Source organism: Dryobates pubescens, chromosome Z (assembly GCF_014839835.1).
Source record: "Dryobates pubescens isolate bDryPub1 chromosome Z, bDryPub1.pri, whole genome shotgun sequence".
NCBI lineage: Eukaryota > Metazoa > Chordata > Aves > Piciformes > Picidae > Dryobates > Dryobates pubescens.
This window is the reverse complement of record NC_071657.1, coordinates 28,543,841-28,568,499: the sequence shown is the minus strand read 5'-3', so window position 1 is coordinate 28,568,499 and position 24,659 is coordinate 28,543,841. Positions and strand designations below refer to the sequence as shown.

General features: G+C 40.9%; 1 protein-coding gene across 1 annotated transcript; it reads left to right on the top strand.

The window, feature by feature from the left end:
• The first annotated feature begins 351 nt into the window (after window positions 1–351).
• Window positions 352–23,724, top strand: LOC104298784 (fructose-1,6-bisphosphatase isozyme 2). The gene is made up of 7 exons (XM_009898881.2): window positions 352–588; window positions 3,272–3,434; window positions 4,323–4,415; window positions 11,485–11,625; window positions 12,721–12,858; window positions 20,402–20,521; window positions 23,488–23,724. Exons 1-7 carry the CDS (start codon window positions 416–418, stop codon window positions 23,680–23,682), a joined length of 1,023 nt encoding a protein of 340 aa, XP_009897183.1. The 5' UTR covers window positions 352–415; the 3' UTR covers window positions 23,683–23,724.
• The last annotated feature ends 935 nt before the right edge of the window (window positions 23,725–24,659 follow it).

The window sequence follows — 24,659 nt, the reverse complement described above, 5'->3', positions numbered from 1 at the left end:
GCCCTGTGCTTTTGTTGCTAGTGCACTGCAAACTGCGTGCTTTGCTGAGCTCATTGCTGAGTGTCAGCTAGAAGAAAGTGGATTCCAGCCAATAAGCAGTCTAATGCACAATTAGAATGTGTTACTAGATCAGCACATCACTAATTTCAGTATGTGGAGAGGGCAGCCAAGCAGTGGGTGCTCAGCTGTAGTCCCCTTTCAAGCTCTTTTCTTGCATCCCAGAGGCACTGTGCAGCCAGCCTGCAGTGGTTATTCTAAGCACTCAATCACATGGTCTCATAAGCACCGTTATAAACTCTGACCAACAACTCAGCCCAAAGCTTCACCTCAAAATAAAACAGCTCCCAAGGATCACAACAGAGAAAGAAAGGCTTTTGTGAAGCTGAGAAGATAGGACTTCCACTACCCAGCAAAAATGTCTGACAAAACCCCCTTTGAAACAGATATGCTAACACTCACAAGATTCGTTATGGAGAAGGGACGCCGCACGAAAGGAGCAACAGGGGAGCTGACACAGCTGCTCAACTCCATGCTGACTGCCATCAAAGCCATTTCCTCTGCAGTCAGAAAGGCAGGCCTTGCCCACATGTGAGTCCTAACTAACAATACGGGGAAAAAGAGGATGCAGAGAGACTACTGCTTGGACAGCATGGCTGGGGAGTGGGCAGGGATTCATAAATACACTAAAAGTGTCTTTTCTAATCTGAGTCAGTGTTGGCATGAAGTCAGAGCTTATATTATCATGAGTGGGAAGGATATGTCTCTTTCTGGAGCACTTTAATATTGGATGCAAGGTAGACATTTAAACTAACTGCTGTTCTATAATATTTTACTCTAAAAATATGTCAGAACTTCAATGCACTGCTAACTTTATTGTCTCTTGCAAATCTTGACAGTGATCTATGTTTTAATCTACTGTGAATCTGCAGAATATCACACCATGGTATTTTTAAATGGAGACTATCACACTGTGATAGTTTCTGCTAACATCCAAGCCCAGTGGTGAACTGTGCAAACCAGGGGCTGGCCATATCCTAAGAAGCTGATGTTCTGCCTGACTGCAGTACAAGTAACCATCTAAAACAACAGCCTTCCATAACCTCCCCTTCTTCCTCAAGTATTATTAGGGTTACAGGTGAGGAGTATAAAAGGGCCTACATGAAGAACAAACATAACAATTTGACATCTGATATCTTAGCAAATAGAATAAAGAATTATTTTAATAGTGTGGAATGAACTGAGCTGTTCCTTACACAGCCAGTTGAAATAGATGCCAACACTGTTCTTTTAACGATGATCTATCTGAAGTAATTCAAAGCTGAAATGTACTATGCACTAACAAAGTTATGTGTTTAAAACATACAGGTTCTGTTATGTTTTGAAAGATAAGCTTCTCTGCACTTACATGTGTATGCATGCATAAAAAAGACTGAAAATATATTAGTGTAAGAAACAACAATTTATCATTTGTTCTTTTCTGTTTGTTGGGGCTTGGGGTTTTTTGGGGAGGGGTTGTTTTGTTTTGTTTTGTGGTGCTGTTTTTCAGTTGGTTTTGTTTGGTTGGCTTTGTTTTTTTCCCCACAGAAATTGCAAAATGTGTGGTGCTCTGGGCTTTTTTTGTGCTTCTGTTGACTACTTGGTCAAAGTCAACAATCTTTTCAAATAATGAATTCTGTGTCTTAGTTGTATCACACTCATTTTGCAGACATGTGCCATAATATATAGAGAGGACATGAAACATAATCTAAGTTAAGAGCAGTGTCAGACTTCTGTACCCTGACTGTTAAACTATACTTTGTCACTGAACTTAATAGATAAAACTGGGCTTTCACCTCACTGACTTTATGTGATTTTAATCTTTCAGTGCGTAGCCTCTGAAGTATTTAAGTGGGGAGAATATTTGTTTGGTAGACTAGACACGCAATAGCCATCTAGTCTGCAGAACACCTGGCTACTATACTAGATGAATCTTCCTTTCAGAAAAAAAACATCCCTTATGTTAAATAGCAAATGTATCTTTCTATAGAGAAAAGCTCCTGGTGTTGAAAGAGAAATATCTGAAGTATCCAAACCCATGAATGAGTAACTTGCACCATTCAAATTACTGCAACTAACAATGGAATTTCAGAAATTCCCACGGCAAACTTTTAAACACAGTGACTGGCTTGCATTATATGCATTTGTCAAATTAGAGAGCTCTGATTTTTCTAACCCCTCCAAGGAGGAGACTGTGAAATTACTTTAACATTAAAGAGCTCAGCATGAATTTTCAACAAATTTGCCTTTCAAAATTAAAGGAGGACTTCTTCCATGTCATAGACTTGAGCTAGGAATGTGCCTAAAACTATGAAGAGTGGAGAATGGGTGCTTAGCACTCCCTGAAAACTGTCCAAAATGCTCAATGCTTCTAAAAAGCTCAAGAAGCTTTGAGTAAGACAAAAGACCTGCTGCCCTCCCATAAGGCTTGCTGCTAACCAACATCTTAGTGACTAATTGCTTGCCCCTTTCTCTCTCTCTCTCCCATAGTCAAAAAATGCTGTGTCTATTCCCTGTACAATTCCTTACACTTCTAAGATGCCCACAGCACACACATTAGGTCTAAACATTGCTTCCTCAACAGAAAATCATGAAATATTTGTATTACTATGTACTACATCATTAGTATATTGCTAGAATAAGAATAGGGAACAGAAGGTGATCTTTCTTTGGCAAGGGGTTTGGACTTGATGATCTCTAGAGATCCCTTCCAACCCCTAACATTCTGTGATCCTAAGTCAGTTGAGAAAACTGACCTCAAATCTTGAGATATAGTTCTGCATCAGGAATTATCTAGGGATATATTTAAACATTCTGATTTCGGGGTGGCTTGGGACTGAGCGGATGTAGGTTGAAAGACCATCATGGAGCTCTGAGCAGCCAGCAACAGAAAATTACTCTTCCTCAGAGTTGCTGCCAGCTGCTTCATGGGGTTGCTAGGGAAGCCTGGCACCCACCATCTGGGCTGTGGGCTCTCTCCTGGCCTGAAGAACATCCAAGCAGAAGCAAAAGGACCCATGTAAAGCTCCAAAGTTACGTTGTTGCCCTTTCTCTTTCTCATGCACACTTTTATTTTCTAGCTGCAGCAACTGTCTCCTAATGCACCGTAGCAGTTTAATGCAAAGGTTGGAAGTGTGGAAAGATGGAATGAAGAAGCCATGTTAACGTGCTTTTATCCTAAAATCCTGTAACATCAGCCTCCCTCAGGTTTCTTGATATTTTTACTTTTCTGTAGGTTTGGTATAGCTGGCACTGTGAATGTGACTGGTGATGAAGTGAAGAAGCTGGATGTATTATCCAACTCCCTAGTGATTAACATGCTCCAATCCTCCTACAGTACCTGCGTCCTGGTAACAGAGGAGAACAAGGACGCCATTGTCACCCCGAAAGACAAGAGGGTCTGTGCAGCTCCTGTCTTCAGTGGGTTCTGGGCTCAGGCGGCAGCAGGTGGCACTCTTGTTTCAACCTATGAAACCTGGGCCTGGCCCCCAAACCCAACCCTTTCCAGGAGAATTCAGAGAATTTGCACCATTGCTGCATTGTTTTGATAACTGTGGTGGATGGCATGGTTTCAACAGCTAAAGGAGCTATGGCAGGTTAAACTTTTATTAAAGTTTTGTGAAAGGGGAAGAATAATTATTTTGGAGTTTATTAACACACCCCACATCCCAGGTGTAAGCATATTATTACATTCCCTAACCACCAGTGTAATGGTTTCTGATTACATTGATATTTAGGCAAATCGAATTGAGATGAGAGGCTGGCAGAACTGGGGTTTATGTTACACACCCAGAGGAAACACCTGACTGCTCCATGAGGCTTCTCTCATGAAGGGATCCTATTGCAGCTCATGCTCATGCAACCTAACCTTTCTGCAAGATACTTTCTTTCTGCCTTCTTACCGCCAAAGCTCTCATCACAAGCAAATTGTTTAGTTTGGAACAAAACATAACAAAACAAAACTTAAGGAAGACGCTTGCTTCTAGAATGAGTCGCTCTTGCATTCAAGAGATTTCTTGGCAGCAGACGAGGGCTCTTTCCCATCATGAGATTTTGTGCTGTCACGAGAAATGTGCCCTCTCCCATTTCCCTGTCAGACCCCGTGGGGAGTCGCTGTGGTGCTGCTGGGCCAGCTGGGTCAACAGTGCAGCCTTCTCTGACAAGCTGCGTCAGGTGCACTTGGAAGGCTAAACACAGTCATAATAATATGGGTTTTGTCAAGTAAAGGGAAATAATAGCACAAGACTAGGTATAATTTGATGCTTCCTTTGTCACTTCTGTTTCAGGGTAAATATGTGGTGTGCTTTGACCCCCTTGATGGCTCATCCAATATAGACTGTTTGGCACCAATAGGAACAATATTTGCTATCTACAAAAAGGTAAGAGAGTGAACAAAGCACATATGGCATGATTTATTTGCTGAAAGCAAAATGTCCTGTGTATATCAGCTTGCTTAGTTTCTTTCCTATGTCCTTGAAGTGTCTTTGGGATCAACAAAGCCTTAGAAAAAGAGGGACCACTTGAGACCTGTGCTGAAGTGATTCCTGAATTCCTAGGAAGGCGACAGCCAGACCTATGAAATCGTTAGGTGGCAGTACATCCCTCACAAAGGTGTTTAAATAAAGTCTTTTCACCATAAGGTGGCTGGTTAGCTCATTTAATGCTGCTTTGCTCTCTGCAGGAGAGCTAAGGAGTGTTACAGTGCCTACATATTACAGTATTTTTCTCCCTGGGTAGTGACTGCAGAGGGCTGACAGTCATTGCCCAGACCCTAACACAGTTAGCAATGTGGTGGCCTCCCAGTGTGAATTGCTATGCCTACCACGAATGGGAACTTGTACAGATGATAATGATGGAGGCCACCTGAGGCTGAAGAAAGAAGTCACCTACAGCACAGAGGCCCTGCCAGCATGTCTGCTCCCATGGGGCTGCACAGACCCGCAACTGTGCAGCCAATTAACAAACATTAATAGTTAGAGTCATGCCAAGCCTTGTGATTTGATTGCTAATCTCTCAGCAATTGCTGTTTTTCCTAAAGCTGGAGCTCACAGTCATATGACTGTGGGACACCCTCAGCCATTACTATTGTGAAGGAGCATTCAGGCTACTTGTGACTGCAAAGAGTTTTTCAGACTCAGATGCTACATTGCAAACATATGAAGATACATTTTTTCAGTCTGTTGTTATCTTTTAATTTTCAAGTGGTTAGTCTTATTTTTTTTACATTTCTGGCAGGCAATGTGTTAATCATCACTGCTGTAATACTCATCTAAAAAAATTGTTATGGCACAACCTCAACAGGGCCATGGCACAAATCAATTGCTGGCGTATTACTATCCCCACAGTTAACAGCAGTGCAGACAGCTCAAACTCTCATCACGGATACAGCCCATGCCAGACAATACTGAGATGGAAAGAGCAGGCCAGAGACTACCTCCAGTGCCACGTACCACCATGGTTTTTTGCAGGCATAAGAGCTTAGCTATGTGGATGTGATACATGCCATGCATCCTTATGGAGCAAAGGGGCTCCCACTGAGTTTATTTATCTCTCTAAAGATAGCCCAAGACATTACAGCACCTCCCAATATTCACAGTAGGCAATAACTGCATTGTGCACTCAAAGGTTGAAAGCAGCATGTTACAAATAATAAACATTAGCTTTCTCTTTAGAAAGTTTAAGTTACAGTGCATAACTATAAAGGCAAATGTTAAGTGTGAGTACCTCAGGGGTCAGTACTGGGACCAGTACTATTCAATATATTCATCAGCGACCTGGATGAGGGCACAGAGAACACTGTCAGCAAGTTTGCTGGTGACACCAAACACATGGGAGGGCTGTGCTGCCATTCAGCAGGATGGAGAGTTGGGCAGGGAGAATTGGAATGAAATTCAACATGGGCAAGTGCAGAGTCTTGCATCTGGGAAAGAACACCCCCATGTGCCAGTATAGGTAGGGAACTGGTCTGTTGAAGAGCAGTGAAGGCACAAGGGACCTGGGGGATGGGAAAGAATGACCATGAGCAAGCAATGTGTTCTTGTGGCCAAGAAGGCCAATGCCATTCTGGGGTGTATTAGGAGGGGTGTGGTTAGTAGGTCAAGAGAGGTTCTCTTCCACCTCTGCTCTGCCCTGGTGAGGCCACATCTGGAATATCGTGTCCAGTTCTGGTCCCCTAGTTCAAGAAGGACCTCAGACAGCTGCTTGAAAGAGTCCAGCACAGAGCTACAAAGATGATGAAGAGAGTGGAACATCTCCCTTATGAGGAAAAGCTGAGGGAGCTGGGTCTCTTTAGCTTGGGAAGAGGAGCCTGAGGGGTGGTCTCATTCATGCTTACAAATATTTAAAGAGTGAATGTTGGCAGGATGGAGCCAGCCTCTTCTCAGTGATGTCCAGTGATAGGACAAGGGGCAATGTGTGGGGCATAGGAAGTGCCACATGAACATAAGGGGAAAAAAATTCACTGTGAGTGCGACAGAATACTGGAACAGGCCACCCAGAGAAGTTGTGGAGTTGTCTTCTCTGGAGACATTCAAAACCCCCTTGGATGCATTCCTGTGTGACCTGCTCTAGGTGATCCTGCCCTGTCAGGGAAGTTGGAGTAGATGATATTTTGGGGTCACTTCCAACCCCTAACATTCTGTGATTAATATATTTTAGCCAGCTGAAATACAGACTAGATTTCTCTAGCATCTGTTAATCTGTGTGAAGCCAAGATTCTGCTTCAGAATAGAAACATTTCCTAAAGAACTCATGTTGCTTCCAAATGCTCAAGTTTTCATTTTCTGATCCTTCTATATGAGTTTTTGTTCTAATATACTAACATATTTTTTATAAAGGCTGTTCTTGAGTTACTGGTTTTCATGCAGGTGGTGAAGCACCCTCCAGTGTTTCACAAAAAGAAAATTGTATTGCTCTGTACAAATTCTTCATATCCCAACAGAAAACCTGCTGCTAGGATGAAGCACAGCAAATTACAAGAACAACTTACCAATTTTCCCTGAAAAATTAGAAAGACTGTTGAATTTTCAGTCTTTCATTTGTATAATTCTTTCCATTAAAATGCTAATTCCAAAGTACATGCTAACTAATGCACCTTCCTCTCAGACAAGAACATAGGAACACTATTAACTTTAAGCAATATTAACTTCAAATCCTTTGAAATAATGATGTAAATGCTTTATTGGTTGTTACCAAAGCATAGTATTAAAGGAATAAAAGTGAGATGTTTATCCCAATGGATGAGAAGCACAAGGGGGAATAAAATTAGCCAGTTTAAGTTTTCAGATGACAATAATCTAGGTGGCTGTGTTAATATGCTGAAGCACATCACCCATGAGGATCATCTGGGGCAGCTGGGATTGTTCAGTCTGGAGAAGAGGAGGCTGAGGTGAGACCTCATCGCTCTCTATAACTACTTGAAGGGAGACTGGAGAGAGAAGGGGCCTAGCCTCTTCTTCTCGGTGTCAAGAGACAGGACTAGAAATGGTTTCAAGATGCACCAGGGGAGGTTTAGGCTGGATATTAGCAAATACTTCTTCACAAAGAGGATTATCAGACACCACAGGGCAGTGGTGGTGTCACCATCCCTGGAGGTGTTTAAGCAGCGTGTGGAACTGGCACTTAGGGACATGGTTTAGTATTGACCCTTCAGTCGAGAGTTGGACTGGATGATCTTTAAGATCTCTTAAACTGGATGTATTCTGTGATTCTGCGGTGGTATTATTAAAAAGACCAGAAATGTCAGAAAATTTGGGATGAGGGAGGAGCCTTTCTGAATCAATGGAAGTCAGAGCAAGGGAGAGGGTCATGACAGTCACTGCTTTTGAGGATCTCTCAGCTGCTGGAGTGTCAGGATGTGGTAACAGCAAGTATTTTTTCTTGGATTGTTCACAATTTTTCATGCCACTGAACTGAATCTACATCTTTCAATTCAGACTACACATATATGCTATGAAACTGCTGTTTGCTTAATTCTGGGTTTAATTTGTAGCTGTGCCCACTGCCTTGGATATATTTCATCTATACATACCCCTTCATTGTTGTGAGAACAATGTCCTTCCTTCCAAGTGTTCTCTTAAGGACAATATGTAAGAATCAGGGCAAGCACGCAAGATACTCATGAAAAGTGGTACAAACAGGGACCTGGCCACCAAGTCCTTCCAGAGCTGCTCCTGGCATTGATGAGAACTTCTTCATGTGGTGTAGGCAAATCAGACATATAAAAATACTCAAACTCAGATATCACCTGAGGGTACCCTGATAGCCAGACTCTGCAGACCTTGTTTCATCTGCTTTACATCAACAACGAGCCAAAGGGATTGTGTCAATACTTGTCAGAGCTTCCCTGCAGTCCTTCTGCCTAACAAGACCTCTAAAGAGATTTTATTACTGCCATCTCGTAGTCAAAATATAATAGGAAAGAAATCTATCTGTGCACCAGAAAGAACTGCAAATATTCAGCAGCTCTCAGAGCCTAACCAGGCATCCTGATTCCCTGGTTTGTTTCACAGTACATGGTGCTTTGCAGGAAAAAAGCCTGCAGTCCTAACAATGAAATATTGCTGATCTTTAGCTTTTTGACATTCTGACAAGCTCTGCAAAATGTTTGGTTGAGACTGGACTTTTTTCCTTCCTTTTGGAAGCTGGCTCCCAGAAACATAGCTGTGAATAAGGATGGAAAAAGATGTGAATTCTGACCAACTGTCCATCTCCTGAGGGAAGAAGTTCTCTGGTTTTTTGTTTGTTTTCTTTTCTTTTCTTTTGCAGAATAGTCAGCCAATATGTGGTTTCTCAGATATACAAGCATTGATAATGTGTACGAGAGATAGGACTGAAAGGTTTATCTCATAGAAGTATTTTTTACATCAATGTAACATGTATACACACCATGTTCTATAGAACAAACCTCTTTATTTATACAAAATTAATACTTTTTTTTAATGAGGAAAACATAAAAAAACCCCAAACAGGTGTGCAAATATAAGTTTAATTCTTCAATTAATGTTGCAGATAATGTCTACTACAGACAGAAAATCATAGCATTTGATGTTGAGACGTATGGGCCATGGGACTATATTTTTGCAAGAGAAGATGCTTTAAGCTGTTTTATAGGGTAGAGTTGTTGGTTCTGTAAAAGTTTGCATAGTAAAGGATTAGCCACTAGTAGTATTCAGTGCTCTGAAATATACTAACTGTTTTTAACTAGTCCTCCATTATGTGCTCTATAACCTCCCTGAATAAGCAGCTAGACAAAAAGTAATTCCAAGAGAGTGAATACGAGATGTATTCATACGTGCTGTATTTCAGCTCCCATGAAGAGCTGGTTGGCAACTGGATTTTTTTTTCCCACAGAAAGCTTTGGCAAAATAATAATGATAAAAAGTTGGAGCAAAAGAGAGCTGAAGTAACAAAGCAAAAGTAACAAAGTCTTTAAGCAGAAAATGAAAATATGTTGATGTGGAATATTTTGATGCCAAGAAAAATGTGGTTTTGGTGTCCCACATCTCAGTTTTCCTCTAAATGTTGGCATGCAATGATGAATGGGATCCCCAGGTTACCCTCAGCCTTCCACTTTGCTATGACCCTGGTGGGCACTCTGAGAACTCCTTGTCATGGGGCATGGCAGAGAACTTTGTTTGTCAAAGGAGAAGTGTTTTCCTTCAGAAAATACCTGTGGAAAACATTCTTGATTTTTAAATTATTTACTCAATATGCATCAAATATTATAATTCCTACACAAAAGAGTACATACTGATTATTATTATTTTTTTTTAACCAAGTAATTTTGGCTGTATCTGCTATTTATATTTATCTGCTATTCAATCTAATTAAGTCCATGCCCTCACTGAGAAATTATCTGAGTTTGTGTGCTGATTGTGGCTGGGGTAGAGTTAACTTTCTTCACAGTAGCTTGTCTGAGTTGTGGTTTTGTAGTTGTGGTGAAAACAGTGTTATTATAGTGATATTTTAGTTATTGTTAAGCAGTTTTTAGCATCAAGACCTGCTCTGCTCCTTACACCACTCCACTAGCGGGTAGCCTAGAGTGCACAAGAAGTTGGGAAGGGGCACAGCTGGGAAAACTGACCCCAAATGACCAAAAGGGTATTCCATACTATATGACATCATGCACAGCATATAAAGCTTGGAGAAAGAAGAAGACATGGGCAGATGTTTGGAGCGATGGTGTTTGTTTTCCCAAGAGACTGTTGGGAGTCCTGCTTTACTGGAGATGGTTCTAAACACCCAATTGCTGATGGGAAGTGATGAATGACTTTTCTGTTTTGCTTTGCTTGCATGCACGGTTTTGTTTTATCTATTAAACTGTCTTTATGTCAGCCCATGTGTTTTCTTTCACCCTTCTGATTCTCTCTCCCACCCCACTGCAGGGTGAGAGGCAGGGGGGAGCAAGCAACTTTGTGAAGCTTAGGTGCTAGCTGGGGTTAAACCACAACGATAACATCCAAATCAAGAATAAAATACTGAATCAGGGCCTGAAGAAAGAATATAAGGGAGTTCTTATTCTAATTTCTCATTTTTCACCATCAAAGCATCCACAAATGGACCACTGCGACTAGAGTTTTGTAAAGAAAAATTAATATCAAGCATTCCCTACACATTTTGTGGTCTCAGAACATGAAGGCTGGAGCCACCCTTCCCAAGTTCTTTTAGCTCTTCTCCTTTCTTACATCAAACTCTTGTAAGCCATGGCAGAGGCACACCCCCAGAACTGTCTGGAAATATTTACTCCAAGGCTGCTGGGGAAATTTATAGTGATAACCAAAATGCCAAATCAAAACACAAGTATTCAAAATTGATTAAAAGTCTGACGTAAAATGCCATATGACTATTCTATATAACATTACCTATGTAAACCTGCATGCACACATGCACACACTACATATGCAGACGTATTTGTTATTTTATTTATAATATGAACATTTATATCACTTTTATTCCGCTCTCTTCACCAGCTGAGAACAATGCACAAACCTGATTCCATCATGCTGAACCATCTATCCTTTTATACTGCACTACCAGAAGAGATTGGTCTGTAATGCTAGTTACAACATTTACCTCACACTTATTCCTCTGAAAGGTGACAATATGATAGCTTATATTTACATTTACAGAAAATAGGTAACTCTGTTTTGTCTCAGTTTTCTGATGATCTTGAATTAATGGACTGGGCTGGAACGCTAAGGTATCAGCTTTGTTGCAGGTATCATGGTGCTTGCATGACACGTATAAAATAACAAACTCTTGACGTCCTGTCTCAGCATGTACATGTACTTGCACCAAACTTGCCCTGAACTACTGGGAATAATCTCAGTTTGCTGTTTCAAAGCCATAGTCACAAAAAGGTAATCTGCCCCACATTATTATTGAAGTGTTGTTTTTATTGTTGCTCGTAAGAATTTAACCTTCAGTCCAACGGTAATTTTTCCTCAGGAAACGGACGATGAGCCTTCTGAAACAGATGCTTTGCAGCCTGGACGCAATATTGTTGCTGCAGGCTATGCCTTATATGGCAGTGCTACACTGGTTGCCCTCTCCACAGGGAAAGGAGTGGATTGCTTCATGCTTGATCCGGTACAGTCATGATGTTTATTACATTGCCACCATCTTTTAGAGCTTTCTGTGCTTTGGTTTGGTTTGGTCCTGGAGCATCCACCTTACAAGTATTTTATAATAAATTGGGTATATGGGTTGCAATACCTCTGTCTGTGTTTTTCTAATCAGTGAAAAAGTGTTTACATTAAATTGCATTTGAAACCCTCTTCATTCAAACTGGAGTGCTGGTTTGCACACACTTCAGAAAATTTATTCTGAACAGTGCCTTTGCTTTCACTTGGAGGATGCCTGCTTTTTTCTTGCTTTTTCTTTTCTTTTTTTGGTTTTGGTTTGGTTGTTTTTGGTTTTGTTTTTGGTTTTTTTGGTAGAAGAATATCATTCTGTTCTGTTAGCTTGGGGAAAAGATCACTTTTTGATGCCCTTTTTTGCAGAGCAATGTCTAATTTCTTGATTGCAATTCAGTTTCCTGGCCATGTCTTCTAAACTTCATACCCAACAATATCTGTGCAATCAATCATGCACCCAGCTAAGGAGTTTGGGGTTTTTTTTGTTTTGTGATAAAATGATGCATAATTATCAAAACTCCCTTTAACACTGACATTTAGGCTCATTCCAAGTGGGAAGAACTGGGAGCTTGAGCTGCTCTAGTTAGACACAAAGGCAAAGAAGGAGGAAGCTGCACTCGAGCTGCAGAAAGCAAAACCCTAGGGGGTTTTGCTTTCCACATTCACTTCATTTTGCTAACCACATTCACTTTAAGATATTTAGCAAAGATAGTCATAAAGACTTGAAAAAGCCAGAAGGCAGTGTAGTTTCTTAATCTGTGACCTTTTGGTGTGTGGCCAGAGACTATGATCCATCCACTTTCAGGGTTAACAGGTGTTCTTTTGATATGCAACTACTACAGTCAAAATGCTTTTTGTTTGCAGTACCAATATGACAAGTTTTCATTAATTTAACTGAGATTCTGTGCTTTCTACTCTGTTTGAAATGCTGTGACTTTGTACATAAGACTGATAGTGCTTTTGCCTTCTCTAGCATGACAACTATTAGAAAAAGTTAACAAAAATTTCTGCTGCTTGGTAATAGCTACTCTATCCTGTTCTTTTGTAGGGTCTTGGTGAATTTATTTTGGTTGACAGAGATGTTAAAATCAAGAAGAAAGGGAAAGTATACAGTGTCAATGAAGGTTATGCAAAGTATTTTGACCCTGCAGTGACAGAGTACTTACAGAAGAAGAAATTCCCTGAGGTAAGGAAGTAGTAGCACTGTATCCAATGTACTGTGCGCTAGCAAGTACTGCATTCCATGCAGTCCTGGACAATGGGAATGGATTTGAAGGCTGTGTAGAGTTCTGCCCCTTGTATCCTTTTGTGTCGTCAGGTCCATTTTGGGTATGTATCTGATGTGGATTATTCTGGTATCTTTTATAACTTAAACTTTGATAAGTAAATTCATAGCTTGTTCATCACTCTGGAGGAAAACGTACTGTACACAAAGAATCAGGCTTTTCAAATGAGCAAAATGAGGAACCCATTTTCTAGCTTATCTGAATATGCAGGTTCCTCATCTCCTGAAACCACGAAAGAGAACTCTTCATTTGATTGTATTTTTAAAGATAATTTTAGGCTGTAATTACATCTTTTCCTGAAAAGCTTTGTTTCTTAAACTGCATGCTTGCTTTGGCCTCTCTTTAACATCAGCTAAGATAGGAGTTTTTTCACCTCAAGCTTTTGCAGTTGCAAAGTCAGAAGGGCAAATAGCTGTGAGACAGAGAAGCCATCATTTGAAGTCTAAATGTGTTTTTGAGGGTAAGCTGTGAAAAAAAAATAAGGGATTGGGTACTTAAAAGTATTATTCAGTTATGCCTGGAATGAATAGAGCCAGATTTAAGAAACATAAACATAAAAGCTCCAGGCTGTGTCATATCCATCGCTCATACTTTACATTGTTTTCCCCTGAATTCTCAATTGTTGTCCTAATGCTTACAAGAAGAAAGAATTGTGGAAAACAGCACAAGAACAATTGAACAAGAACTATCACCTAGGTCGAGACAGTTCTCTGTTCCGGTTTTACTAACATCTCTATCAAAGTCTTATATTCAGTGGCTTAGGACATGTGGGATTTTGCATTATATTGTGTAACTTCATGAGAATCCGTTCCCCTTTTAAGAGAGCATAAATACCAGAATTTCATAGTTGCATGGAACTGTTGGAAAAAGATATTTCAAAATAGAATGTTGCTTCTGTCTGTCTGGTTTTTTCCTCCCACTTGTGTTGTTTGTTTGGTTGGTTGTTTGGTTGTTTGTTTTTTTCCTCTCAGATAATCTCAGAGTTTTGCTGGGTAGGATGACTAGCTTATGATATCTAAAGGTCTTGGAGCTGGCATTGCTGAACAAACTCTCTATGTATGTCTCTGGATCTAGTATCATCCCAAGATGAATTTTGTAGGAAGCACTTAGATCTTTTATTAGACCTCTGTTCCAGATGCAAAAACCATTGAGAGGGCTTTCCAAACTTCTGGCATTGCAATACACAAATATTTATATTAAAAGAGCACGATGACTCATTCTCTTCTAATTTTCTGGAGACCTACAAATTCCTCTCTGCTTCATTGAAGACAGAGTCACAGATAGCAAAAGACCAACATGCTTGTTGGTACAGTAATTCTTAGAAAGTTTTCCTTCAGTTTATGGTTGTATTGCATATCTCCCACTCATGAAAGTGTGGTGGCACATACTTTTTTTGCAGGTGGAGCTTGTTCAGAGCACAAGACTTCCAGTTGTTCAAGATAACTTGCTTACCCGCTATATTTCCTACCTTAGTATTTTTATGATCAGCAAACCTAAGGCTAATTTGAATACTTGCCTGATTACTCTCACCTCTTATTCAACAATATTGATTTCTAAGCTAAGAGCAAGGAAAACTACAATTCTTACTACATTTCTAGCTCCCAAACTAAGCTGTAGAATGAATGCTCTGACCAGTTTCACAACTTCACATATGAGCTAGAAGGAAAAAGCTCGGGTCCTCTGGGGACCATCTGGACATGAAGTGAAAAGTGATGCATCTCCTCATGTCCAGGCTTAGGAACCAGTGAAGGATCAGCAACCAAAAGGACACATTGTTCTGACAATGTAAAGAAATTTTCAGTCCTTACCTGGGCTTTGATACCAAATTATTTGTGTGCTCAAATTACAGGCACCCTGGTTTCCATCCTGTGAATGCAGCTCTTTAAAGTTCTTATTTTAGAACCCCACAGATGATCATGTCTTATGGAGGGCTTAGCTTCAGGCAAGTTGAGGCATTTACAGAGTTCATAAGCAGCTGTTGCATTATGGCAAAGATTCCAACATCGGCCTGTTTCAGAGCCCCAGGTCTCTTACTGGAACTGACAAAATTGTTTTTTCTGCCTCTTTTGCAGTGGCCCAGTAGGGACTTGAACTGACACAGGTTCAGAAGGTTGAAATAATTGATGATTTTGACTTATTAAAGTGACAAACACAACAGTTTGGGGTGTGCCAATGATAAATGCAGTGGTTGCAAGGGATCAGGCTCAGATTAATAAATCCCAGGTAGTAGCTGGCAAAACCGGAAACGTAAGTGTTTGCAGTAGCACAGAGCTGTAGTAGGAATGCAGCAGAAATTAAGCTGTGTTTGAATGCACAGCTCTTACCAACAAGGTGTCCCTGTCCTGGGTGGGGGAAAACAGCCTGTTGACTGCCTTCAGCTGTGCTAAATCAGCAGTCTTTCCCCACTCAGAGAGACATTCTTCTCATGGATTTTTATATCCTAACCCCTGCTGTCTCTGCCTTCTAAGTGACATTTAGCATGATATGGGTGGAGAGTTGAGTATCATAGGCATCTATGTACTCTGGCTCATTATCATACTGAATGGTGTCAGTTTTAATATCAAAATTGCAGTGAATTAGGCAAAGCTCTTTGATCAGGTACTATAGCCTTTGAAATCTCTTTGAGAGCTGCTTATTTTTGTTGGTTTAGCCTTGCTTTGTTAATTTTATCTGAAACACTACTGTCTTATCTTCACAAGACTCCCTGCTTCTGCTTTCTGGCAGGACAGTTTTATGGATCTTCATTTCCAGAGATAACATAACCATCTTCTTGGTTGTAAGCATCCTGACCTTGCTCCTGAACCACACTAAACTGACATGCATACCTGTACCACAGTAAGCTAGGGAGTTATTCCACCTCATCCACCCTATGACTATGACACAGAAACTCAAATCATGCTTGCATAATACTGATTTTGGGAGTATCCATTATATTGTATTTCTCTTCCTCCTTACCCAGACATGTTTCCAGCTCTGTCCAATCGGATGTTATATGCACCTGATGGATCTATATTCAGCTTAGCATAGATCTAATGCAAGATTGTAAAGCACAAAGCATAATAATCATAATGACAATTATCAATACAGATTGCAACTAGTTTTGTAATCGACTTCTAGTGAAAAACCTAAGGTATTCAAAAGTTTATTCAACCACCTCACCTCTCTGTTTACCCTTAGATCTCTGCTGGCATTGGCAATGTATTTCATATAATGCAGTTGTTTGCTAAGATCCCAGTTACCTTTGAACAGAAGTATTGCTACTAAGACTCAAATATCCACATAGTCCATTCACAGGCAACAGTAACAGATCTAAAATCACTTTGTTTTGTAGCACCATCCTCAATGTCACTTGTAGCTGTGCATTCAATTCCTCCAACATGACACCAGAAAGGAGGGGAGAGTTTGTTTAAGCAAAAAATGACAAAGAATCAATAATCTCAGTGTGGGCTGGATTAATACAGTCTGCTACAAACAACTCCTACTCGCACCATCCAGCACTAGTGAAACACAAATAAACAAACAAAACCTGTTATGGCAAGACCAAATCTCTGAGCCACTACTGCAACCCCCATTCCCCTCCCTTCCCTCCCTGGTGGGACAAAGAGAAAGATGATCCAGGAGGCAGGTAAGGTAACAGAAAACCCTGTGGGGTTCAGATGGGGGGGCGGGGGAAGCAACAAAAAACCCAAATCAAACCAAACAAAAACAAAACAAAACAAAACAAAACAAAACAAAACAAAAAACAAACAAACAAAAAAACCCCAAACCCAAACTTAAAGAAATAATACAAAATTATACGAACAAAAGTACCAGTGTATGTAGCAGGCAAGGGAAGAGACAAAATGTGAACCACACCTCACGAGCAAACCAAGGAAAGTGAGAAAACTCCCAGCCCAGAAGTGGGGGGAAAGCCACAAAAACTGGGAACAGAAAATTTTACATGCTACAGGATGAAGAAGAAGTCCCATAAATCCCTTTTGCCCCCAGCCAGCCCTTTCCTTTTGAGGAGAGCATGATGCCAGCATGGTATTGAATAACTTATTAACATTATACCCCTTCCCCAGCTTGCTCATCAGCTCCAGGCCCAGCTTCCACTGTGCCACTGTGGTGGGGAGAGGAGCAGTAGTCCACTCTATCCCCACTGTCCCTCCTCATGTCCCTCTCATTGGAAGATCAGTGATCCAGGAGTCTTCACTATTGACCTGTACAGTGCATCCTGTAGAGGGTGTACTAACTTCACAACTGTATCACACTGGGTGTTGTTATTGGTTAAAAAAAACCAGGTTTCTTCAAGATTTGGTATTATAATGACAGGCAAATCCTATCCTGATAGTTTGTCTTACTGGACCTATTCTCTGAATCTCCTTGCCGTTGCACACGTATACTTTGGTGCATTTCCAGTTGTGATGCTTTGTACTATTCAAATGGGAAGCATTAAAATTTAGATGCTGCAATTTGCAGTCATTGTGGCATTTGCAAAAGAAAGGAAAATTGTTTGGTTTTATCTTAACTGGCCTAATTTAGTTTAAAAAAAAAAAAAAAGAAGTTATTATTCATCTGGTATTGATATGATATAGCTTCCCTGAACTACCTTTTGCTTCCCAAGTTTAAAGACTTGGGGTTGTTAGTATCATTGCCAGTCTCAGTCTGAGGCATCTTAACCAACACTGTCTAACCTGCATAGAAATCAGGAGGGTATTCCCTGTGTTTGGGATTTATTTTCAGGGCAAAAGGCTTTTATTTTGGGACAACGGTCTCCATTTCATCCGTTGTTTAATCAATAGCTGGTGTTGGATCGTCACAGATTCCATCCAGGTTCATGGGGTTTAGCAAACCACTTGACTAATCCAGTAGTTGGTTCAACAATATCTTTGGCCTGTGAGTAGTTTGGAGTATGGAATACCCATCAAATCACTTCTTCCTTTGCCCAGTCTTGTACTAATGTTACTGAGAAATGTGAACCATTATCATTCTGAATGTCCTCAGGAAGGGGTGGTGTACTGAACCATTCCTTCAGAGTAAGGATGAACTGTATATTCCCCAGTGGCAGCTGTAACAGCAGTAGCCACGGTGATTTCCGAGATGACTTCCACTCCCACCAACACATATTTTTTTACCCCCAAGGGTTGCAGTGGACCCTGTATAGCAAATTTGCTAGATGTGCCAGAGGGTTGCTGTGTCCCTAATGTGCAGGGTAGGTGCCTTATTTGGATAGTCTTTATTATGTTGCAAACAGCATTGGGAACAGGCAGTTGCCACTTGTTCACACAGCTTTACTGACATGGGCCATCCCCAGGCCATGCCCTCCCAATACAAGTCGGCTTGTCTGGTGTGGCTTCACTTTACATGCAGCCATTTGAGTCAGTGCTCCCATTCAAGTCGTCACTTGCAACATCTATTTTTTTGCAATCACGTGAGGCTGATTGAACTGCCCAGCAATAGTGGGTGATTGATCATGTCCTTTCACCCAGTCAATTTTCAGCACCCTCTGTTCTCCTATTTTTATCAGTTGCTTCCACCTGTTGCTTTGCCACACTGGAATTCTTTGCTGCCCAGGGTCTTATCTATTCTGTGGTTCCCCTGAAAACAGTATACTAATCAGTATAGATACAGCTAGCACCATGTTGTGTGGCTAGTAGGACTGCAGTAAGTTCCCCTACTTGTGCACTTCCCTTGCCTGTTTTGCTTATCTTTTCCCCTGTGGGTATATTAATTGCCACAGTTTTATAATTTCACGTGTTCTGTCTATAGGATGATGCATCAGTGAACTATACCCCTTCAAGGTTTCTGTTTTCTCTTAGGAAAACAAAGTGGTGCTTCCTGAACTGGCGATTGTTTACCTATTGAGGTTTGAAATAACAAAGTGTTATTTACATATTTCAGCAATTTAGACACTTCAATGTGGCCTTCTATGATAGGTATGTCACGAACGCCTTCTAAACAGGCATGCAGCTTGCTAACGGTGGGTTTCTGAGCAACGCCTGCAGGTGGCACTGTCCCCTTCAGCACTACATCTAAAAGGCGAAAATGGCCCCCAATAGTAACATCCTGTCCTTTCCTTGTCTGGTCTCTTTATTTTACTGCTTGTATCAGGGATAATAGCCCCTTTTCCAGGTCTGAATACCTAGTCTCAGTATCACTGAAGCAGTGGGAATTAAACTATAATGGCCTCTCAGGCTTTCTTGGTCCCCTTTGCCCTGTGATACAGTGAGAGCCGTGTTCACTAAATCCCCATTTTCACATGGATAAGATCAGACGGGTCCATAGGACCCAACTGCTGGAATAGCCTACAGTTCTTCTGTCAGCATTTACAATGCATTTTTGTGTTGGTCAGTCCCACCCCACAACTTCCCTTTCGTGAGCGAATTGTACAAAGGACGAATGACAATTGAAAAGCCAGGAATGTGCTTACAGCAGTAACTCAGGGTTCCCAAGATCTGCTGTAATTTTTTTGCATTAAGGGGATTTTGTCCTTTTTCTGTCTGCTTTAGTATATCTGAGGGAATAGAGGCAGCTCTCCTAGCCCACCAGACTCCCAGGAATTTAACTTTCTGTGCAGGCCCCTAGCATTTACATGGAGTAACTGTAGGAGCCAGTCCTAGTGCTGTTAATTTCTCTTGGATGCATTCTGTGATACATTCAGCCTCCTGCTGGTTTTCTCCTCTTCTCAGTATATCATCTATGTATCAATACGCTGTGACTTGATGTAGTATAGCGATTCCTGCTAACATATTTGTCAAGGCATTATGAGCAACAGTAGAAGTATGTTTGTATCCTTGAGGTAGCCTGTTAAACAAATATTGTATTGCCTCTCAGGTGATGGCAAATTGAGCTTTGTCTGTGCCTCTGAGAGGAATAATGAGACATATCCTTCACATCCAGGGCTACTATTCAGGGATGGGAGACTTCTTGTATTTGTGTCAATCACTCTGTAATACAAGGCATTGCAGCAGTTAGAACTCAGCAGAATTCAGCACCAGAACAAGAGGACACAGTCTTGAGCTGCACCAGGGAAGGTTTAGGCTGGAGGTTAGGAAGAAATTCTACACAGAGAGAGTGATTGCCCATTGGAATGGGCTGCCCTGGGAGGTGGTGGAGTCACCATCATTGGAGGTGTTTAGGAGGAGACTTGATGGGGTGCTTGGTGCCATGGTTTAGTTGATTAGGTGGGTTAGATAATAGGTTGGACGTGATGATCTTGAAGGTCTCTTTCAACCTGGTTTATTCTATTCTGGAGGAGCAGTGTCAGGATTTAATCATCTGTAACTGACAGTAAGCTGCCACTGTCCCTTAGGTTTTTTTTCCACTGGCCAAAACAGAAGCCATTGATTGAAGAGCTTTGATTTAGGCAGCATTGATTCGTGCTTTATAACAAAACTGTATTTTGTGATGCTACTAACTGTCTACCCTTGCAGATATAATGCTTTACTGTATGTTTTTCAGGATGGCAGTTCCCCATATGGTGCCAGGTATGTGGGCTCCATGGTAGCTGATGTTCACCGTACATTGATGTATGGTGGGATCTTCATGTATCCTGCTAATCAGAAGAATCCTAAAGGAAAGGTAAATTGTTGTAATTACTTTGTGGTCAACCTAATACCTCTGGTTTCCCCAGAGATGTAAAGGAATAATTTGGATATATAGAACAGCTTAGATATATAAACAAATAATAATTCTCCATCTCTGAAGAAAATTAGTAGTGGATGTAATTGTCAGTAATTGAACGTAGACAAGAAATCTAGGCAATTACTTAGGCCAGAAATCTTCCTGTGTGCTTTTACATTAAAAAATACTCAAAAGCTTTTCACTGCAACCAAGGACTTTATTCATTTTTCTAAAGAGAAATATTTCAGAAATCCATCAAGATGTGTATGCACAGCTGGTAAATGCAACATGGGTCTGAGGAAGACCTCTCTGCTTTATAGTGGAAAGTAGATCCAGGAGGGATACACTGAACTCCTGATTGGGTTTTATCCAGTGTTAGATAACCAAGTTTGCCTACCATCTGTTTCCAAATGGTACAAGCTTATACTAACTGATCTGAAAAACTGCCAGTGGAAGGTGTGTTTCATGCATGTGGTTATCAGTGTTTTAGGAAAAGATGATTTCCCATTTGGACAGCTGTACAAAAGAGTGTGACTTAATGTAGTGCAGCACAATGGAGTCTTTCCCTGAATCTGCTGGGCCATAGACCATACTCAGCCTCAACTTTTCTCCTTCAGCATCAAATACCCCATGCTAAACATTTTAAAAGAGATTTGGTTATACAGCTGATCTATGAATTACTGGTAACCTGGAGGTCATCCTTAGGAAATTATTGGCTCAATGCATAGTGATGATGTTCTGGCTCAAAGAGCTTCTTTACCATATTTAAAACTTTCTATTCAAATTCTTTTGTATTCTTGATTGGTGTGTTCAAGAATTTGCTGAAATAAAACGGCTTGCCCCATCTCCTACACTGCTATCAGAACATCCTGATATTTACAGTCCTCTGGGGACGGAGGACTACCAGTTCCATCCTGGTGAGCAGATTCTAGTAGTCTGCACAATGAGGAGAACATGAAAAGAACTCTCTTCATAATACACAACAGAAAACATCTGCACATTTGTCTGGGCAAATTTGATTAAAATATTTGATATATCATCCCATAAAAATAAAAACAACCCCACAAAATACTCCCCGTTAAACAGTGTGGCTATGTTTGTGTATTGGAGCAAGAGACAAAAAGGGAATTTGCTGTGAGAGAAGTGGGTTTGTTTACATTCCTCTTCAAAATAAACTTCTTTTTTTTTGAAAGTCTGTGTTAATCCATTGCTGAAGAGACAAAGGAACAAATGTACAAAGCACTTGCATAGTTTTCTAGAAATCAGTATTTCTGTGAGAGTTAGACTGCATTGACTATTACATTGACCTGGCTTGCACAGACAAAATAATGCAAGAAGCAAAACTGTACTACCATTACAAATAAAAGTTATCTTCGTTCTTGTCTGAGGTGCAGGAGTGAACAGCTCTTTTCACTTAAACCTCTTCTTTATGAAGAGAGAACGCCTTTGTGGCAGGGGATCATCATCACCCTGAAAAATCTATGAACTTGGATAGAGAGCTGAGAGGTGTCAAATGTCACTGGAACTGATCAAACTTAGAGCAATGTAAATAACATGCATGGAAATTCCAGCATACAGAGTTCCTTCTTTAAGTTAAAGAGGATAAAACACTCAATAAGCAGTGGAAAACCAGCCAACACATTCTCTTTTTGAATCAGATAGGAACTTTAGGTGTTTAGATGAAACACGTTAAACTTACCCAAAGAAAAGGCCCATTTGAAGACCTCTAAGTGTAGTTGCACTATCACCTGAAGGAAAATGGCTTTCCTCAAGCCATATAGTCACAGTTAAGCAATGCAAAACTCAACATGTGGTTCCACAGTGTTTCCACGGGCCATCTTCTGCCTCACGATCTTCCAAAAGCTGGCCATACACTAAAAGAGAACAACAAAGGCTCTTGGTCCTATGTTGCCTGCCAGATGGAGTCTTTTTACTAGAAGCAGCATTCCAGTGGACTTTAAAGATAGGAATGAAAGTAATATGCACTATTTAAGCTTGTGAGATATCATGGGTTTATTATAAACAGCTTGATAAAGGAATAGTGGGCAGTAAAGTCCTGTGTATGACCCATTTCTTTACCTTTATATAAGGTTGCACTGTCATGCCTCCTTTTCCCCAGAAAACATTCTGTCTAAAAGCCCTTTAAACACATGTGCTAACATTGTCATGCAGTTCATAGACCATTAAAGATTCAACTAAACCTACAGAAATGTCTGTTAAAAAATAAGTATCTGTCATCTGTCACCTGCCTTTTTAGAAAAAGACACTTTTGCCATATGTCCCAAGTGAGTTTGCCTTCCACCACAACACAGATGCTCCAGATGCGAACAGATACCAAGGTCCACATCAGAAATGCCTCCACACCAGAGGGAAAATGTTGCTTTTAATGATTACTGCAGTTACTTCTAAAACACAGCTGCTACCTGGATAAGTTCAGGCCAGTAATGTTTATTCACATGCCTGAAGAGCAGCAATCAAATCCTGAAATCTGAGACTGGGAGCATCAAGTTTCAAACTCCAATATATCCTGAGCAAACACAATGTGATTACCCCAAGCTCTGAGGTAACACATCAAGCTGTACACACATAAGAAGAGGTTTTGGCTTTTCTTTCCTGGAACTGTTAGATGGCACATCTGTTTTGCTGATGTCTGCAGGCCTTGCAGCTGCTTTTGACATTTTCAACAAAATACAGCTTTACTGATGCCGCATTACCAGTATGTCAGCATGGAAATAATGGTGGTGATAATTGGATAAAGAGTAAGAACATTCTTCCTTAAAACAGAAGGTGTTAAGGGAGGTGAAAGGAGTAGTGGGAAGTAGGTGAGGATGATAGACATTGGTGCTTAGGTCAGTTGATGTTTGATACAAAATTGGTAAGTCATTTCCCCCAAAGTCAATCATGTTTTCCCTCTTTCTTTCAAGCTCCGACTTCTCTATGAGTGCAACCCTATGGCTTTCATCATTGAGCAGGCAGGCGGAATGGCAACTACAGGGACTGTGGCAGTGCTGGATGTGAAACCTGAGAGCATTCATCAGAGAGTCCCTCTTATCCTTGGTTCTCCAGATGATGTACAAGAATACCTTGCTTGTGTACAGAAGCACCATAAGAGTAGCTAAAGGCTTCTCTACATCAGACCTTGCCTATGTGTCTTCAGTCTACAGGAGACGTTGTAACTCTCAAGATTGTGGATTCTAGCAATTAGCACCTGTCTCTCAGTGAAAATCTCACTGTCCCCTTGCAGACAAATACGAAAATCCTTTATCTCTGATTTAAGCAGTGCAAATGTAGAAACAGAGGCCTCATTATTAAACAGAAGTGACTTACTTTATATAAAAATAACAGGACAAGTGAATTGTGTCAGTAGCCCCATTTGTTCTGAACCTTAACATCTGATATTACAAGGCTGGCATTGTTTGAGACAGGATTTTCACATCAGCATTTGCAATGCTGTTATGTAGATTTTCTGTCAAAGTTTTTGTTGCAGGTGCTTTTTAATCTTGACAGTCCTGAGAAGACCAAAAGTTTTGTGCTATCCGAGACTGTTTTAATGCTCCAAATTATATACGAATTCCATACTTAATAAAGATGAAAAGGCTACAATGTTGCAAGATATTTCAACAGGTCACTGAATGCAAGTCAGCAGTGTGACCAGGTAGCCAAGAAAGCAAATGGCATCCTGGCTTATGTTAGAAACACTGGCCAGTAGGAACAGGGAGGTGATAGCCCCTTGTACTCAGCACTGGTGAGGCCACACCTCGAGTACTGTGTTCAGTTCTGGGCCTCCTCACTATAGGAAGGACATTAAGGTGCTGGAGCGTGTCCAGAGAAAGGCAGTGAGGCTTGTGAAGGGCCTGGAGCACATGGCCTATGATGAGCATGTGAGGGAGCTGGGGTTGTTCAGTCTGGAGAAGAGGAGGCTGAGGTGAGACCTAATTGCTCTCTAAAACTACCTGAAGGGAGACTGGGGTGAGGAGGGGTCCAGACTCTTCTCCTTGGTGTTAAGCAACAGGACTAGAGGAAATGGTTTCAACTTGTGCCAGGGGAGGTTTTGCCTGGAAATTAGCAAATAGTTTTCACTCAAAGGTTTATCAAA

Coding starts and splice junctions, on each gene's coding strand:
- LOC104298784 (XM_009898881.2), top strand. CDS start 416: ATGTCTGACAAAACCCCCTTTGAAACAGATATGCTAACACTCACAAGA. Junction 3,435..4,322: donor TCACCCCGAAAGACAAGAGG/GTCTGTGCAGCT, acceptor CTTCTGTTTCAG/GGTAAATATGTGGTGTGCTT. Junction 12,859..20,401: donor AGAAGAAGAAATTCCCTGAG/GTAAGGAAGTAG, acceptor TATGTTTTTCAG/GATGGCAGTTCCCCATATGG.